We start from the raw sequence: 19968 nt of genomic DNA on the forward strand, positions 1-19968 counted from the left end.
CTATAGTCATTCCATAATAGTAGTGGATGTGGGCTATTGTTGCTTAACTACTAATGCTAACACTTTTTCCAGACAGCACAGAAAAGCTTTTATTCACAAATATATAAAGAAAATGTTAGCTAGTTTAATTAAGTTAGCAATCATGTTACAGCTAAACAAAAGATATTTTCTTCCCTTTTTGGTCTATCTGAGTTTAATCAGTAAACTGGCTGCTTGTGATCTAGCAGGGTGCTAAAAGTAACCAGCTGAAACTGCCATCGTGATGGTAGTTTCACTTTAAACAGACAGTCCTACCTGCTGTAGTAAAAGTCAGCGTTTCAGCACAGATTCCCCAAGAGACAGAGAACAACTGAAGACTGAAGAGCTAATTTTACACCAATCAGCATATTAACCACAGCGGGCTCATTACCAGCCTCAAGTATCACTCAGTAGTGAGTTGTATGAGAAGGTGTGACTACAGCCATAAGATACAGTACAGCATGTCGTCATCAGCTCGCATAAGGGAGGAGGTTTCGTCTGACTGGAACAACCGCCCAAACCTGAATCTCACTACTTGTGATAGACAAACACAGCACATTCCTAACTCGTCAAAGTGAGGAAAAAACTAATAAACAGTAAAACCCTAAAAGACAAAAGACTACATAATCGTCGGGAGGTGTTTTAGAGCCAACATGAGGTCTAATCTACTTAAATTCTCTTTCCAGAATTTTTCTTTATTTAGACATGAGTAAAATACAAGTGGTTTATAAAACAGCACAATCACATGTGTGTAACTGTTTTGCTAATAAACGCCTGGTATACATCATACCATCAGTACATAGCTTACATTTTATATAAACTAGGAAATTATCAAGGCTTAGCAGATATTTAGACAGATGAATGGATAATTACACACAGCAGGGACCTGAGAGGCATGCTATGGGACGTCCCAGTACAATCAACTTAATTTAGAGTTAGACCACCTACAATAAGACTGCTTCTTACTTATGGAAAGTGGTGTTTTCATCAAAAGTGTAGTGTTAAATCCCCCACAAACTCAATGTACTTTGTGGTCTGATCCATTCTTGGGTCTCTGAAATGTAAAGAAAGGAAGGAAGATCCCGTAGCAGAATATCCATGGGGATTTCCTGCCACCCTTTTAATAAAATGAGGACTAAAAATCAACAGGTAGCTCAGCTGAGACATGGTATAAAAACCACCAGGCGATTTAACACTGACAATCAATAAAAGACAGATTATTTTAATCTAGCTAACTAGAAACTGCATAGTTGCTTGCAGGCTGTGTTACAAGGTGTGGATTTCAAAACACCCTCTGAGCCACACACACACACACACACATACACACAGATGAAAACACCACCACTAAGCATCCTTCACTACCACAAGCCTACTGATATTCTACAAACTTATAAACAGCTGATTGGCTGGAAAATTCACCTTTGTTTGTATTTTGGCCCGTGCTAGCCTTCCAGTATATCATTCGCGTTACATAAGCCAGCAGCATAATGTCCACACAAGATTTTTTTTTCCCTGTCAGGTACCCACCTTATTTGAAGCTCTGGAGGTCATTTCCCCCGCTATTCCGGTTGAAAAGTGGCAGCTTAAAAGTTGTCCCTGTCTCTGTTTTGATAATCACTTGGCTGAGTGCGCTATTTTCCCTCCAGTCCAGTTCACTTTTCGCCCAGCTGCCGCCACGCCGGGCTACGTTGTTATTTTATTTGATCCAGGACGACGGGAAACGCCACGAATAGCCGTGTGGAAAGTCTAAAGTTCATTATCTTATCTTCGCCACCAGAATCGTTAGTCCACTCGGGTACAAAGTCATGGAAGAAGTGTGGGTTGTGGGGATGGAGAAAAAAAGGAAAGTACGACCCAAACAAGACCTCCTTACTTTGGTATTTCCGTCGCTAACCTCTGGATGAAAAGTTGGAAAGAGTAGGCATCACCAGGACGGTGTGCAGCAATGGCAGGCTGAGTAAACCTTTCCCTGCTCTCCGCTCACTGAGCAACGGCCGTGTCGTCTCTGTACGGAGCGGACCATTGCGCCTAAGTAGGGGTGTGAGTTCAGGGGGGAAACAGAGGCATCACGCATTTACTTTATTTATGACCATCCTATCATCATTTTCCTGTTAAACTTTAGTCATCCGTATATTATTACCTCATCGTGTTTTTGTTTTTATTCTTGTTCTGAATCTACTTTTACCGCTGCCGATAAAGTGCACACCCCCACTATCGCTTGGAATTAACAGTCCGGGATACAATGAGGAGAAGCGACGCCGCTGTCCCTGCTGATGCTGAATGCTCACTTTCCCTGTGTGACGAAGGGAATGGTTATTACACAAGGACTACTGCAGCCTTCCAAATCTTAATTTTGTAGGAGAGGGAAATCGCAGCTTGCACTCTGTTTATAAATACACCTTTTGGGCCTTTTTGTTTAGAGAAGTGAAATTCACCGCATATCGGCGTGGAAAAAAATAGGCCACGGGATGCCTGCCCTTAGAGCAAAAAAACGTGAGCAGAATATCTAAAGTTAGTTGCATAAGGAATGATCGAGACTCTATCCCCTGTCCTTTGTGTTTTTGTGGGTCGTATTGGGGCAGTTAGCTTGGCAGATTACAAAATGAGTCGATAAACTAAATAGGGAGACCGTATTTAAAAGCACGTGTAGGTACAGCCGGTGTTTGCGGTTGATAAGTCACCTCACAGGAAACCCCAAAAGCCAATGCAGTGAAATTTCTATGACTTCCTAAACCAGAACCCGCCCTCAGGATGCAACAATCTCAGTTTGCACTGTTTCACAGTTTACTTCTCTTTCCAGCAAACAATGGCCTTTGAAATATTAAAATAGGCTAGAGGAGAAGAGATGACGAAGCAGTGGCACACAACTAAGTTTTCAGTGTCCAGCCATACGGTGAACGTGAAGAGGAGGATATAAACACAAAGACACACCCTGTTTTTTTCCAAACAAACCGAGCAATCTCACCCCCCCAATCTAGCTCCTCTAATGATCACTTCCTCTGTGCCTCAAACGTGGAGGAGGGTTTGGAGACAGTGTAGGTGGTCTAAGGAGTTAATTCCACCAGATCTAATCCAACAAGGAAAAAAAAATACCACCAAGCAGAAGTGTCAGGTTATATATTGAAGACTGCAAGTCAATGGTCACCACTGGAAAAGGCTAGGTCAAGTTGAGAAGAGGATCAACACAGACAAAGAACTCTAAAGCCTGCAGCCATAATTAACACAGGGACACACATGACCACTTTTAAAGTATATTAAAGGAAAAGATTCCTGGTAACGTTTTTACAACAGTCTTGCAAAAGTGCATGCACAAAACAGGCAGAAAAACCCCCCATTTAAACCAGGGCATACGTACTAGTATGGATGCAAGTCGCTCGCTCCTCCTGAAGCTCCTTAAACGCCTGTCAGGATCCATCAGGGCAGACAGCAGGATGTTTAACATGGTCACTCAGGTGTCAACTAACAATAATTTAAAATCAAAATAGGCAATTTGAAAAAAAAATACAACTAACCGCCTTTAAAAATGGCACTAAAATGACAAAAAAACAGAAGTAATTCCTCTGCTGCTCGCAGCTCACTCTCATCAGCAGCTGTGATGGTACCTCAGATGTTCTTACAGAGAGGATCGGGACATTAGTGACACGTGTGATCAAAGCTATCTTTGTCCTCTATGCTTGCATCCCTGATCCCATCTCTATTTTTTCTTTCTCACTCTCACAAATACACACACACACACACAAGCTAGGAGATGTAGCTCTTTTTGGACAACAGGCAGCTTCAAAGCTCAGGTGCGCTCATGGAAGAGCAGGCACATGGAAAACAAAAGCGAACATGCAGACCTGCATTCGGCTGGAGCACATCACAAGGTTCACTCAACCCTGCCGCTCCTGCAGCGAAAAGCCTAATGTAGAGTGAAACCGCTTAATGTGCACCGCACACCCCAAAAATGTAAAACCGGATGTAGATGCGCCTACAAACATCGAGGCACTGAATTACACTATGATGAATAAAGAAGAATGCAATGTTTGATCTATACCAGTTGTTTAACACGGGAGAAAGCTCCTAAGCAGATGCTGACTCCCTGTTTTCATCTGTCCTGAGTTAGGAGTCTCTGAGAGGCCATCTGATCCCTCCTGCTCTCTGTTGACTCAAGGCTGCTCTGCAGATCCAGCACGGGTTTCTTTGTTTCTTTATGCTAATAGAAACCTCCTGGACAGACAAGAGCAACCGAAGTTCTCTATGTCACACAAGTGAAGTATAGCTAATCCTCAGCTTTGACAATAATAAAACTGTCAATATCCAGGTATCATATTTTTTTTTAATTATTATACACAACTGTGTGTGTTGCTTTTTCAGTGAGATTTTGCAGTGAGATTAGTTTACAATCCAATCAGTTGCAGTTTTATACTTTAAATATACTTTTCAACTGGATTTTATGAAAAAAGAAGAAAAAAAGTACAAGGGGAAGGGGTGTGGTATGAATCGTTAATGATCAGCATATAATGTCACATTTCTGGTAAGAGGTCAATTGTTTTTAACCAGATTAGGATCATATGACAGGATTAGTAGGCATCTCACCAATGCACTCCTGACCTTCTAGATCAATATTGCTCAGGGTTTGTGAGGACTTAAGCTTTGTGTGGAGTTCAGGATTGTGGGATTTGATTTCAGTGTTTAGTGAAACAAGAACTTATTCAATGAATTCTCTTCTTAACCAAATACTTTGGCCTGGGTTCATTTCTGTCATTCATATAGAAAAAAGTTCAAAGTGTCTGTTGATTACACATTTAGATTGCGTGTCATATGTCGTAGGAAATTTTAGGTAAAAATAACATAAAAGTATTTGCTGTTCTCTCAGTTTCCCTCCTACCTTTCCCTCCTCGTGTGTGTGCGTGTGTGTGTGTGTGAGAGAGAGAGAGACAGAGAGAGGAAGAGAGAGGCGTTATTCTTGCACTAACTGCTCTCATCATTCAAGGTTTCAGCCAGTAGCAACAACATGAAGTGCTGCAATGTAGCCTTTGTGTAGTCAAGTAGGACAAGAAGACAAAGTACACATGCCATTGAGTGCAAGAAGTGCAACACACACACACTCACATAGACACCGTGAATCTAGAAGTACAGAGTTAAACTAAAGGAAATTAGGAAATTTAAGGATAGGAACTTTAAATAAATTCTTATCCTTCAATTGTAGTCAAAACCTAATGATGCTGTGTGTCCACCAGACCCATGGGCACACGCTCACACATGTGGGCTCAGGAATTCAAGAAACATGGATTTAACATGTCATAAAAAATAGTTTGATCTCCAAGGTCAAATTTATTGATCCATAAAACCATGAAAATCAAAAACAGACATTCCACTGTGCAGATAATTCAGAACACGGGGTAAAAAAAACCAATAGTATAACAAACTGCCCAGAGCCTTTCATTATCTGAGCTGATATCTCACCACATGTCAGAAAAGGGTTCTCGCAGAGGACACACAGTGCCGAGGAGTTCACGCTCATAGCCTCTAAACCTGTTGACGCGACCAGTCATGCGGCCCTTCTTTCATGAGTCATCAATCAAGCCCGATTACATACAGCACACATTATTTTGGAGGAGCTTTGCACAGATAAACCGAAACAAGAATGGCATTATTTTTAAAAGCAGCTGGCTTGTCGTCCCTGCCATTGTCAGTTATATATATATTTTTTTATCCAAATCATTCACAACCACAGTGGAAGTTAGCGTGCGCGAGAACAGTCTGAAGTGCTGTTATTTCGAGCGACACTTAGTTCCACTTCTTCTTGTGATGAAGGGAAAAAAAAAAGAAGCTTTTGGAGTACTAAATTTACCACGGTGGGTCAGTGGCTGATAGTAGTGAAGCTGGCTCCTTTTAATCTTCTGAAAACATTTACTCCAAGAGGCAGCCTGTGATCAACCAACCAAGAAAGTTTTCCTCTTTCTCTCTTCTCATCAGACAGGAGCTGCTGTGCCTTTTATAGCTGGAGAGCAGAAGCGGTGCTGCAGTGAACCTGGCTGAACTTCACTCTGCTTCTCAGTAAATACCTGCAGTACAGCAGCTCAGCAAGGGACGGCCAAAGTTAAGCCTCATTGCAGGTCTATCAAATAACCATTCAGCAGGGTGATAAGATTTTCTTCCCCTCAAAAACCTAAATACAGACTGTCAGATCACTATTTCTGTGTAGTGTGTGGGCCACACCCATTAACACTTGCGCGCTTTACAAATCTGTTACTGAAACTAAGCCATTACGTCTTGCTTTACATCCACGTGACAGCCCCACTGTTTGCTGCAGAATGAGACAATAAATTGAAAACATGTCAAATCTCATGCTGCAATTTTCTCAGCTCAATCTAGTGTGTGTGTTTGTGTCTCGGTGTGTGTGTGTCTGTGTGTGATTTCCCGGTAAATACCTCATGAACAACAATTCAAGCTTTTCCTTTCATTGTTGTTCTGGCATACAATGCAAATGCAACTTCAAGCAGCACTTTGTTGCTACCCAGTCCAATTTGTTTGTAAAGATAAATGGATTACAGTGCGCCTGTGCCAAGCCAGTGTGGCCTCCAAATCATTACGCAGATACAAAGTGCCGAGTGTTTTTCCAAAATTTCATACCACAATCCATGCAGGCTGATAATAAAATAAAGCAACTTGTACAGAAGAAAAAAAAATAGGGAAAAGAGCAAGTAAGAAAAAAATCACAGAAGCGTGTCAAATAACTTTCACCTTGGCTGCAGCTGTATGTGATTTTTATCACCCACTTACACACTAAGGCGCACTAGGTTACAGCTTGGTGCATGAAATCTGCTGACATGGTATAAGAGTTTTCCAAGCTCCTTTGTTACGGGAGATAAAAGAAACTCAAAAATATGTTAAGGGAGTGAGAATAGGTACAGAAAAAATACATAAATTCAAAGAAAACATGCACGAGTCTGTAAAATGGAAACTTTCAGTGATCTTTTATAACAGTGGAGCTGCAGAGAGAAAGTGCTTAAAAAGGGAAAACTCTGAGTTAACAGTGCATTAGTGCAGTGAACTACTGAAAATCCTCACATTACATACACATTGGGAACCGTGAATGGCCTTAATATTTGCCACTGCAAGCCCTAAAACCACTGTTGACTAGTCCAGGAATTCTGGAAGCAATTCCCGCAAACGGTTTGATAAAGTTGTCAAGTATGGCCGATGTTTACCTGTGCTCAAGGTCACAGAATGAATGTGTCACAATATTTTGCACGCTTAGCTTCCTCAGCCCACATAATTTGTTACCATGACAAGAGGACATTCACCTTTCCTTCAGCCAGAGTTCTTCCAGAAGGTGCTTGTCAGCTGGAGGTTACACCGCAAACCATTATGTCAATGTAGTAAATTCCTCTTTTAAGGCTTTACCGGGTCTAAATTACAAAAATAAAACAGCCAAACAGTGGCACTGGTGTCAGAGACGTGCTATTAGTTCAATTTTAGCCTCGCAGAAAAATACAGCAATTATCCCATACTGTTTCTGCATATCACCACAGACCACAGGGTTAAGGGGTGTAATAAAAGGAGCAGTTAAACTGTCCGCCATCAATTCCAATAAAGGCTCACCTCAGGCTATAATAACAGTCCAGAAACAAAATGTGTACTGTGCAAAGTTTATTTTCTTTATCATCATAAATCACAACACAAATAGAAATACATTCAAATCGAGAAGCATTAGGATAATGAGACTTTTTCCTTTGCTCGTGCATTATTCTACCAAGCTGGATATGAAACAATACAACAGCTATATTATTACAATATATCTGTAATTCATCCTAACAATTTTAGGTGAAGCAGGGCAGAACATCATATGTCAACATATGAGTCTGCAGTCAGCAGGCATCAACACACAGCTGGTTACTTTCCTGGTGACCTTCTCCATCCTGAAGTCAGCTTCACTTTATGTTTTTTTCAGAAATGTATTGTTTTCAGTATTGAAACCTAACAGCTGAGAATTGTTACATGTGGCCATAAAAGGTCTGCATTTGCTTTGAATATATAATGTATCTGAACCGCCCCATGCCTGTCTAAACAGGAGCATGACTTCAACACTGTGCAGCCAGCGTCACTACTTTGACTTTGCACTTTTATGCCAGAACCAGTGTGTTTCTATTCAGCCAAATTAAAGAAAAATGCAGTACTCTCCGAACATTTTCAGCGCGCCAATAACCGTTGGCTACAGATCAGAAGTGATGCCAAGCGAAGGATGTCTTGCTCTCCAAAAGGCAGTGACTTTGCGCGCGTGCAAATGTCAGCGTGTCAACATATGTCGGAGGTCACGCATGTGTTGAATCTCCGTCTTAATAAATAGGCAGCTTTGGAGACAAGACCTCCAAATCTGCCCCACTTAAACTGAGAGTCAGGATTATATCTTGGTAAGTCCAACAGCTGCAGCTCAAGTTACTGTGTTGACAGCGGGCAGCAGGCACCAAAATGCCATTTGACACATACTCTAAGTGGCATGTAATTGATTTTCAAGGAAGAGTGAAGACTTACAAGGCTAACAGAGGGGGCAACTGCACATTTCAGGCTGTGTGAACACAACTAACCTCTGTTAGAAAGAAGATTTACTTTGCTGCTATCCAACAGTCGCTCATGTAAACCTGAAACTCAATACTGATGCTTTAGAAAACATAAAAACAAGTCAGTAAGTCAGTATTTTTAAAACAAAGAAGTAAATAAAGGCTTTTAAGGACCAGGTTTTAGGCATTTAGTGTCATTTCACTGTTTGTCTCTATGTGTTTATGTATTTGTGTATAAGACACAGATGAAAGGAATGGATCCACTCACTCCATCTAACTGTTTAACTTTTCTGGCTGACCAAAAGAAAAGAAATTCTATATGCTGTCATGCAAGTTACACCACTTTTTGTAATGGCAACAGGGAACTTACAACCCTGAACACAAACATGTTTGTATTCAGGGTTGTTTTTTCTCAAGAACATGTTGCATCCATATAAAGTTACCTTACAAAGATACAGTATCTAGAAAAAGGAGCAAGCTGCTATGAGAGCATCTGTTCTGAAATTGTCACTTTTAATCACAGGAACAGATACAGAGTTAGAGAAACATCAGTATTTGATAATTACTTTCTTTCTGAGCAATGTGAAACTGCCATAACTGATAAGAGACTAGTTCATTTTCTCACAGAACAGTAAGTCTTTAACGTTTGCTTTGTCTGACTAATCATGACCCCCCCCCTCCAAATCTTTAGTTCATTATCACATACAACAAAAAAAAATATCAAACTAGCCAATCACGTGCCAACATCTGAATGCATTTAGACATGTACACAGTGTCAAGACGACCTGCTGAAGTTCAAAGCGAGCAAGGTGATTTAAGTTATTTTGAATGTGGTTGTTGGTGCCAGATGGGCTGTTATGAGCATTTCAGAAGTATTTCAGAAATTGCTGGGAAAATCCAAACCAGCCATCTCTAGGATTTACAGAGAATTGTCTAAAAAAGCGAAAATATCCAGCAAGTGGCAATCCTCTGGGCAAAAAATGCTTTGTTTATGCCAGAGGTCAGAGGGGAATGTTCCAGACTGCTTTGAGCTGATAGGAAGGCAACAGTAACTCAAATATCCACTAGTTACAACCAGGGTGTGCAGAAGAGCATCAATGAATGCACAAGTCAAATCTTGAAGACGATGGGCTGGAACAACAGAAGACCACACCAGGTGCCACTTTTATCAGCTAAGGGCAGAAAGCTGAGGGTGTAATCCACACAGGCTCGCCAAAATAAGGCAGAAAAAGAGTCGAAAAATGTTGCGTGGTCTGATGAGGGTTGATTTCTGCTGTGACGTTTAGATGGAAGGGTCAGAATTTGGCATAAACAACATGAAAGCATGGATCCCTAACAGGAGATTCACATCATGGATGTGCAGCTAACAAATCGCCAGCAACTGTGTGATGCTTCCATCTGTCATGTCAATATGGAAGAAAATTCAGCGACTTATTGAGTCAATACCATGAAGAGTTACTGTAAGACAAGCTCTGAAGCCAAAAGCAGGTCTGACCTCATACTAGGAGGTGTGATCACTACTTTCCAGCTAATTATGTCAGTAAAGTATTTGTACATTTTTACAGAGTATCATAACTGAGAAAAAGTCTTCCTTTATTATGCTGACAGGACAAAATCATGAGGAGATCCCAGGTTCTAGAGGAAGGAAACTGATAAAGGAAAGGCGAGACACTGAAAGGAGAGAAAAAATAATTTGTTAGGAGGACTATGAAGTGAAAAAAAGCAGAGGAAAGCTAAAACAGGAAAAAGTAACAGGAAAAGAAAGAAATTAAAAGTGAAGACTAAGTTTATTGCAGAAAGAGGGAAAGTAGTAAGAGCTGATGAGTAGAGAACAGTAGGTGGGGTAACACAAACAAAGATTGGGCCAAGCTACACAACAGTGCGAAAAAAAAAATGAAGATGAATGAGGAAATGTCTCAAGTCCAGTGAGCTCGGCAATGGCCTGAGTAAAGGGCGTGCAGCTCACCCCCAGTCGGTGACTCTTCCCATGGTACTGCCTGTTACTGTTACATTCCAGCAGTATGAAGCTGCTCACACTGGGCAAAGAAGCGGCAACAGCAGGAGCTTCCAGAGAAACAGGCACAGGCAGGAGAGGCTGAGATGTGCCTGTCGGACAAAAGCGGCTGTAATTCAGTAAAAAAAAAAACCCCCATTGAATTAACTTCAAAAGCAAAATAAGTGGTTAGTTGCTGCGCGGTAAATGTGATTTAATGGTTCACTGATAACGAGGTAAATGCGTTTCTCCTTGTGACTGGCAGATAATACCGAGGGGAACATCAAATCTGAGTTCCATTTGCAAAAAATAACGTTTGTGCTCCTTTTTTTAGCGTCGATTAAGCGTTTCGAATGTGATACGGTAGATTAGGAGAATGAGAAGCGAATTGAGCAGCTTGCTGTGTATTCGCTCTCCTTATCGACACACATCACTTCAGCGAGAGTCTCAGCAGAGACAAAGGGCATTCAGCTGGACTTGAAAATGACTAAATATAGTCTGTGTGTGTTTGATAAGTGTTCTGACCTGTGATGACCAAAATCTCTCTGAACTCAACTGAATCATGCCCCTCCACTGCCACTTAACCCTTCCCATCCTAAGCTTATGACATCATACCGCTCCTCCAGTGAAAGGACCATGCTACAAGAAGACACGATGGTCCAACGGAGGACGGAGAGCGGTGGAGGATGGGTACCAAAGCTAGCACGCCAGCCAGAGAGGCGGATGGAGACACGGCAGCCACAGGGGCCGCTTCTAGCCTGGTGGTGATGAGATGCGATGGGACCCGACCCTGCAGAAGCCCCAGCCAGTGTGTTAGCTGACTAATCCTCTAGCCGTCCAGTGCCAGGATCCAGACTCATCAGCTTTGGTGTTCCCTTGTCAGACTCATTTTTATAACGTCCCACTGGTCAATTCTAACCTCTAATGCCCAACACAACAGCCCCTAATGCCAAGTGATTATGGAGTGCTGTTTTAGCACATTTGTTGCCTGAAAAGAAAGAAAGAGCCACAAGGCAATGGCCCTGGCTCTCTGTTTAGAGGACGAGCCTGATGAACTCAGCATAAAGGGGGCTGACCAAAAAAAGCTGTTCTAAGCCACCTTTCTGATGGTGGACATTGTGGGGCCTGAGCTGGGTCAGGACTGAGTTGGGTGGCAGGCAGGGATTTACAATATCCTATCCTCCAGTATATAGCCAGTTCCTGTGAGCTCATTGAACGCACACATCCGGATCCACTGGGCAAACAGAGCATTTGCATATATTTGATTTTAAAGTCTGTAGTGACACGTGGATGGATGCCAACCTGGAAAGCGGATATGTACATTTTTGTAAACAACAGGAGTGTAACAGCAAACTTAGTGGTTCTGAACCATTTGACGCGTCCTGCAATCCATATGACACCTGTGGAAACTGTCATAGTCTAAGAGGTGAAAGTGTGCAAGCTCAACCTGGAGCATTCTGGTTTTTCCCTCAAATATCGCCCCTTCAGAAGCAGAAAAATGTTCACACACAATTTTATTAATCCTTTACAATGAAAATAAAGCTCTGATTATATTTTAGTGAATTTTGTAACTAATTAGCAGTGGCCCACAATTCTAAAACTGAGCTATTGAAGCATACTAGTGGCATGAGCTGGGAATACATTAGCCCTCATAAAAATGTGCACGCCAGCTATTTTTTCCCTGATCACCAACTGTAGGTGAATGAATCTGTTAGTGAATCTGAATCATTTCTAAATCGATAGGCTTGTGCTTTTCAATCTGCATACTGCCAGGCCCACATTTCTCCATTTTTAGAGCATTTACCACAAGCTTGAGGGGTGAAAGTGGAGAAGCTGTGGTACAGGAGAAGCCTGGCAGCTAAAAGCAAAAAAACATGATAACTTTACAGCTGAAGAACGCGAAACAATCCAAATGTCCGAGGAGGAAGCCACAAAATGAACACATTTCCAAAGTGTTACAATAACTGCATTTGGGTTGCAGTACAGTGAATGTCCTGGCACACACACTGTGACATCATAAATGATGCCAAAGCTTTTATTGGACTAGGAAAAACACATATTTTTGAGTTTTACTTAATTTTGTTTATGCTGATGTGTTGGAAAACTGGAAAATAATGAACCTATTCTTATTCTTGTTTTTATTATTATTGGGGGGTGTTTAACTGTTTTAAGATTCTCTGAAGCACTTCTAAATTTTTTCACATGACATCCCAGATTTGTGCGTGACTCATTCGTTGGCGTGGTCTAAGCACAGATTTGTGTGAATGAAGCCCATTGTTTCTAATGTTGTATGACCCCCTTAAACTCTCAAAATACACAAAATGAACTTGCCCTTTTTTTAAGAGTCACATGAGAGAATTTTGGAATATAATACGTTTTTTTTGTGCCACATTCTAAAATAGAAGAAAGAATTTTTTTAAAAATGGCGGCGTGAGTACATTGTTGTTGCGTTTGCTGCACCGCCAACAGGGAATGTAGGCTTGCGTAGAGTTGTTATCTGCCTCTGTTTGCTTACAGCTCTTTATCACCTGGGGCCTCCCTCAGCTGAACTAGTGCCACTGGCCTAACCATGTGACATGTACAGTAAACAGCATATGGAAGCAGCACTGCCAGGATAACAACACCAGGGATCACTGAGTTAAAAAAAAAAATACACCTACAAAACACCATAGCCTCACTTTACCGAGCAGACAAGCCAGCTGAGTTTTGCTTTCATAGATCTGACGGGTTTTACAAATCTGAAAGATAGTATTATAATTACCTGCCTATTACACATTATATTAAGTCTTGAGCCAACCCCATTTCATTATATTGCACCAGGAAAATGAGAAACTGGTGGCACAATTTATTGAAATAGGTGCAAATAAACAGCAATTCTACCACTCTTGAAAGTCAATATTTGCTATGACCACCTTCTACACAGCATGAGCTTTCTTAGGCAAACTTTCTTGTAAATCCTTTAAGTAGTCTTCAGGAATAGTTCTCCAGGCTTCTTGAAGGACATTCAAAGCTTCTCTTTGTGCTCTATTGTGGGTTTTTTCTAACCAGGTATGCTTTTACTGTATTAATACAGTGTGTTTGGGATCATTGTCATCATCAAACAAATACTGTATAGTGGATCAAAATGTGACCAAACATTTTTGAGTTCATAATTCCATGAATTTTGAAAAGATCCCAAACACCCCTGGCTAAAATGCAGCCTGAACCTGGGATGCTATCCCTCACCATTTCTGATGAGGCTTCAGTGAACAGCATATGGATCAACTGAGGGTCCAGATGCATCTTAAGGACATGACTTTCAGATACTGTTTATCTGTTGTACATAGCTTTTTTTTTAGGGCTGCCACTTCTACTAATCTCCACTTGTCCACACTGCACAACAAGCTAAGTGGAGGCTTTATAAACCCCCCCCCCCCCCCCCCCCAAAAAAAAAAAAAAAAATCATGGTTCAGTACAAGAATTGCTTGGAAAAATGCAACCAATGTCCAAAGGAAACTTTGAAGGACCTTCAGAAACCCTGGAGAACTTTGCTCAAGACTGCTTTAAAAAATGAAAAGAAAGTCTGGCTCCTTGGAAACAAAATAAAAAGAAATTAGAGTTCGGCTCATAATTCATGAATTTTCAAGAGATTCTCTAAATCAAAATTCATATCACATCTCTCTACTGTGAGACGACACTTTAAATACACCAGTCAATATTTTTAAAATGACGAAGGATTTAAAAACTAGTCTAATATGTGCTAAGTGTGTGTGTGTGTGTGTGTGAGTGAACATTATGCAGACCACAGCTACAAGGCTGTGATTAGTTCTGTTGTCATGGCTGATAGAGTTGATGGTGGCGGAGTGTAGCAACACCATGAACAGTCTAATAGGTGCTACGTGTCTGTGTGTGTGTGTGTGTGTGTGTGTGTGTGAGGGAACATTATGCAGACCACAGCTACAAGGCTGTGATTAGTTCTGTTGTCATGCTGTTAGTCAGTGTGTAATGTGCAGGGGCAGCAGTCCTGTGGGAAGGTCAGATTGCATGACACATTACAGGACAACAGGATTTTCTACCAGAAAGCATCTGGATCACAGCAGTTAACCTTTGCTTAGATATATAAATGTTAAACTGTAAAAACAGCTTGACTTTTTAAATACTTAAAGGAAACATCTCTTCCATTCAGCTTTATTCATCAAATGAATTTAACTTGAATTTAATGTAACTCTGATTTGTTGCATGGTAAGCCTAGTCTTAAATCTATAATAGTAGAACTAGTAAAAGGATGAAAACAATCATTTTTAATAGGTAGACTATTCAACATTATGCATGCCTAAGATTGAGTGGATTTCACACAGAAATCCATTCACTGAAAGCTCACACTGACACTGTGAACTGTTTAAAGGGCTGAACTGCCTGTAAGGAAAATGTGATAAATAGTTCATTTATCTCACATGACAAAGGAGAAAATCTGAAGAGCAGCTAAAGCTCAATATGAAACCATCACTGTAAACATTACTAACTTTTTTTTTTTACGTCCCATGGAGAAATGTGCCCTCTGCATTTACACATAAACTATAGGAGCAGAACCCAGGTTTCAACTCCTCTGCAGAGACCAGAAGGGAATTGTTACACTGTAATATTACACCTAATATGCATGGATTTGGGGTAAAGGGAATCTAGAGTATTTATAGGAAACCAAGGCAAGATGTTTGAAACAAGATCTTCTCGTTCTGTGTTCCAAACAAACCGACGCCTCCTCGCTGGTCAAAAACAAAAAAACCAAAACATTTTAATATTACATCCATAAATTTTCTTGCTGTGCTCCATCGTCATATCTGCTCTCGCTTTGTTATGAACCTCTCAGAAAACACTTTGGTTTAATCCGGAATTTCTGATGTCACTGTCATTAATGTTCAAAAGCTCTGTATATCTTTTATTTCTTTCTCTTCATTTCTAATTTACGACCATCACCAAAGCCCACAACAGAGACACAAGAGCTGAAAGATGACTGAAATCAGTCAGAGCACAAAATACCAACAAAATAACACTCCCATTAAAACTATACTGCACGCCTTTTTGTATTTCTTGTTCAAAATATAGTGTTAAACAAGAAAATATCCTTATGTCGCGTAGCACTGAAACATTTACCTTCAAAATTGCACTCTGATCCTCTTTCTCCAGAAGACCAAACGCTTGAATTAATCATACGGATATTCAAACACTCACATGCAAAACATGATGCCTCTGCCTAACCTCCCAAAATATGGCATTTGATTTTAATCTGTCCTCGTCATACCATATCAATTTGTTTCTCAGGTTCACTCACCACACACATGTGCATATGTCTGCACACGCTCTGACTCCAGCTACGGTTAACCCAGAGGGATGCTTTTGCCCGCGTATGTGCCCCTCCGTATGCACGTGCAGTTTGGGAGCCAGTGCATTTGCCTGCGTGCGTGAATGTGGGGTGATCCTCAACAGCGCACGCTGTGGACTGAGAGCAGAGCCAACCTGGTGTGACATCTATGAAAGCCGTGAGATAATCTACATGACACTGCCACTGATAGGACTGGAGATATTGATTTAAAAAGCCGCAGCTCTAAAATTAGATTCCTATGTGTTCTGATTGGGCCAGAGGCCCGCACCTCTGTGGTAATATGAGCCTATGGGCAGAGCTGTGTGTAGTGCACAAAGCTTTGATGCTGGGAACTCCTACGACTCCAGCGGTCCTGACTGAAATCAGTCTAACAACGCTGAGGCCCTCAAGCCTGACCTCCTGTTCCCTTCCTCCCTCCATCATCTCTCCCTGTGATAACAGAGACATTCCTGAGCTCGTTCCCTGCCTCGCCGCAGGCCTCTCCCTTAATTCCAGTGGAGTGTGTGGAATGTTGGACTGGAGAGTCGAGCAGCGAGGCAGCCAGAGGCGAACAGACGAGAGGAAATGAACAACATTAATAAACTCAGGTCTGTTATGGCTCCTGGTGTTAGAAGCACCTGGATGTCCACGGCAGGGTGGACCAGCATAAAAGCATGCACACAAACACACAGAAGCACAGAGAACATCTGCTACATGAAATGCAAATCTGGAGCAAACCAATGCATATGTAGCTACGTTGGTGGATTAACTATGTAAGTGAATCAGAGGGCTGGATTACAGGAAACTGTATGATCCTTTAAAGCATGCAGACCCAACAGATCAGGTCAGTAAAATGCTGAAGAACGTCCACTTCTCAGATCCTTAACCTGAGTCAGTCAAACAGAAAAATCAGCAAAATGAGCAAATTCCAGAAAAGTCAGAGGCTGGTGTGTTAGAGTCTGGCCAATTTTTACACGGTGAAGGTGTGTGTGCGTGCGAGCGAATGAGAAAACAAGAAAACAACAGACAGACACAGAGCAGGGAGAAAAACCCAACTGCTACAGGCCAGGTGAAAAGAGCATGTGGACTAATAAAATAGAGTCGAAAGTGAAAAAAGATCAAAGGCAAAAGAGAAAGACATTTGGCAAATGTTATTGTCTAAAAAAAGGGAGAGAGAGGGAGCTCTCTGTTTTGGATGTTAAAGTCAGAGACAGGAAAGAAAAAAAAGATGAAGGGCAAAACATCTCAGGAGGAGTGATATACAGCCGCGAAGAGGAGTCCAAGTCAGAGCATGAATCTCCTCCATGCTTGTGGAAATCAATTCTCTTCATTGGTTGCTCCTTTATTTATGGATCACCATTAGGGACAAACCATCAGCGGCTATGATGACTAAGCTGCCGTTGCAGGAAGGTGGAGCTCGTCCAGTCGATGGGGGGGGATGAGGGGTCACCAATACATCCATCTGCCTCCACCGGAGAATCAAATGAGCAACAACATTTCATGTTGCACGCTAAATTTGTAACCGGTGCAGGCTATTAGTCATCAGACTGGGACGATTACTGATCAAAATTTCTTCACAGCTTAAAACTCTTGTCGAGTTTCTCTTTATCTTCAAGAGCACGTCCTTTTGACTTGCTACTGACGGGAGGGGGTGTCAAAGGTAAGCGATGTTCCCCCTTCCGAGCAGGTTTGCTCGTGCCAAAGCCTGTGACTGTAAAAGTGCCCATATGCATGAAAGCAAATCTGGCTCCAACTCCGACTGACAAGAACGTAGCTCGTCACAGAAGAAGACACAATCAAAAGCGACAACATCGCAGGGTGTGACGCTAACTGTGACTGCGCCAAACAAACAGAGGGGTTTGTGGTGCTGTGACCTTTTCTAGCACCCGTGCAACACCTCTCCACCTCCGCCCAGTTTGTCACCATCACACCCTCCCTACCTGTCATTCCTGTCCACCTGCTCGGTGTCTCGTATGCCTGTCAGTCTGCCAGCCTCCACCGGGACTAAGGAGGATAGCAAGCTTTATTAAAAGAAAACAAGCAGACGATATAACAAAGGATACAGGGATGTGAGCACAGCTAATCCACTGGCAACATCACTGAGGCTCAGAGGGAGCGTCCACTGAACAGGAGCCAGAGATATATATACTGTTGGAGGGCGCCTCTTTAAACACTGCTCCTCTGACCATGCGGAGTTTCTGAAACTGTGCACAGTCCAGCTGAACTTCAAGGCTACCAGTGGCACCAGGCACACTGCATTCAATATTCAAAAGAAAGCTAGAGAATACTCCATGGAAGGCTTCAAGTGAAGGCGCTGACCCATGGATGATAAAATCCTTGTCAGCTGACTGATCAGTCATCCCTTCCTGCTCTCCCTTCTGCCCCCTCTCTTATTTTTAATAAAATATCTCCAGCTAAGGCTCGACACCACCTCATAAATGTGACCAGCCTTGCCAGGGAGTTCACGTCGCCCCTTACAGTTTCATGAACGAGAACAAAAACAGAACATCGGAACTTTTATATTTCACTGTTCACACATTCTTCCTCTTCAGTGCAGATGTAATGCTGATTATATTCATGCTAAAGCCAGATTCTGAGTTCATTTTTCAAATACTACTAGATAGCATGTTTAGCAAGAAGCATGTGGTTAATCTGCAGATGAATCTGTGCCCGTGCCCCTCTGTTTCTCCGTTGGTACACAGATCTCTCTCTCTCTGCTTGGCAGCGCGATCCCCAGTAGGTTTTTCTGATATGTCGATTTCAGTTAATCAAGTTTTCTAGCATCTGCTTTGAAGGCTAACCCATGAAGTCACAGAGGGATGCACAATAGCTACAGGCCTGAGGTTTATTGCAAATTAAATATACAGGGTGGGCCATTTATATGGATACACCATAATAAAATGGGAGTCGTTTGTGATATTAAAGTCCTGTTTGTGGCACATTAGTATATGTGAGGGGGCAAACTCCTCAAGATGGGTGGTGACCATGGTGGCCATCTTGGATACAACTTTTGTTTTTTCAATAGGAAGAGGGCCATGTGACACATCAAACTTATTGGTAATGTCACAAGAAAAACAACGGTGTGCTTGGTTTCAACGTAACGTTATTTTTTCACGAGTTATTTACAAGTTTTTGACCACTTATAAAATGTGTTCAATGTGCTGCTCATTGTGTTGGATTGTCAATGCAACCCTCTTCTCCCACTCTTCACACACTGATAGCAACACCGCAGGAGAAATGCCAGCACAGGCATCCAATATCCGTAGTTTCAGGTGCTGCACATCTCGTATCTTCACACCATAGACTCACACCAGATGACCCCAAAGATAAAAGTCTAAGGGGGTCAGATCGGGAGACCTTTCAACTGGCCCACGACGACCAATCCACTTTCAAGGAAACTGTTCATCTAGGAATGCTCGGACCTGGCACCCATAATGTGGTGGTGCACCATCTTGCTGGAAAAACTCAGGGAACGTGCAAACTTCAGTGCATAAAGAGGGAAACACATCATCATGTAGCAATTTCAAATATCCAGTGGCCTTGAGGTTTCCATTGATGAAGAATGGACCCATAGCCATTGACATGTCAACTTTAATATCACCAACCATTCCCATGTTCTTATGGTGTATCCATATAAATGGCCCACCCTGTACATATTTATCCAATGTAATATTAGTGCGGTTGAATTTGGAGATAGTAGAAATTCACTGCGGAGACTCTCATTATGTCTGTTCATATGTCAGTAAAGCAGGCTGTTCAATTCTAATTGTCTTTAGACTAACATGAAAGCTGATGACTTGCTTTTCTGACGTCTTGATCTTTGTTTTTCAATTCATCACAAACTGAATTTCAAAAATATGGTAGAGATATAATTATCTATGTAAGAGTTAAAACTGGTGTGCAGCATATGACATATATCCACTTATGGGTATATTATGCTGTCCTTTAAAATGGAGACCACTGCTGAGCAGGTCAGTAGTCCCCTCAGCAGCAGGGTTAAGGTGGTTCGTAGTGAAACTCTGCCCTCTGCAGGATTAAAGCCCTCACTGTTTTCCAGACGTGTTGATTGGGGG

The 19968-nt window shown here is 41.8% G+C and overlaps 1 protein-coding gene across 12 annotated transcripts in view; it reads right to left on the minus strand.

Moving 5' to 3' along the window:
- The window catches only part of tjp1a (tight junction protein 1a), a 102277-nt gene that overhangs the window by 46758 nt on the left and 35551 nt on the right, over positions 1–19968 (minus strand). Inside the window, exon 1 of one of the 12 annotated variants that reach the window (XM_042221019.1) lies at positions 15866–15889. The exons of 9 other annotated variants lie outside the window; for them this stretch is intronic. In XM_042221019.1, coding sequence (XP_042076953.1) covers positions 15866–15880 — 15 coding nt within the window. In that variant the 5' untranslated portion in view covers positions 15881–15889. 2 more of the 12 variants (XM_005931414.3, XM_005931415.2) reach the window with 2 other exon arrangements.

This window comes from Haplochromis burtoni, unplaced genomic scaffold, assembly GCF_018398535.1.
Source record: "Haplochromis burtoni strain Fernald_Lab_line unplaced genomic scaffold, NCSU_Asbu1 Contig_59, whole genome shotgun sequence".
Taxonomy (NCBI): domain Eukaryota; kingdom Metazoa; phylum Chordata; class Actinopteri; order Cichliformes; family Cichlidae; genus Haplochromis; species Haplochromis burtoni.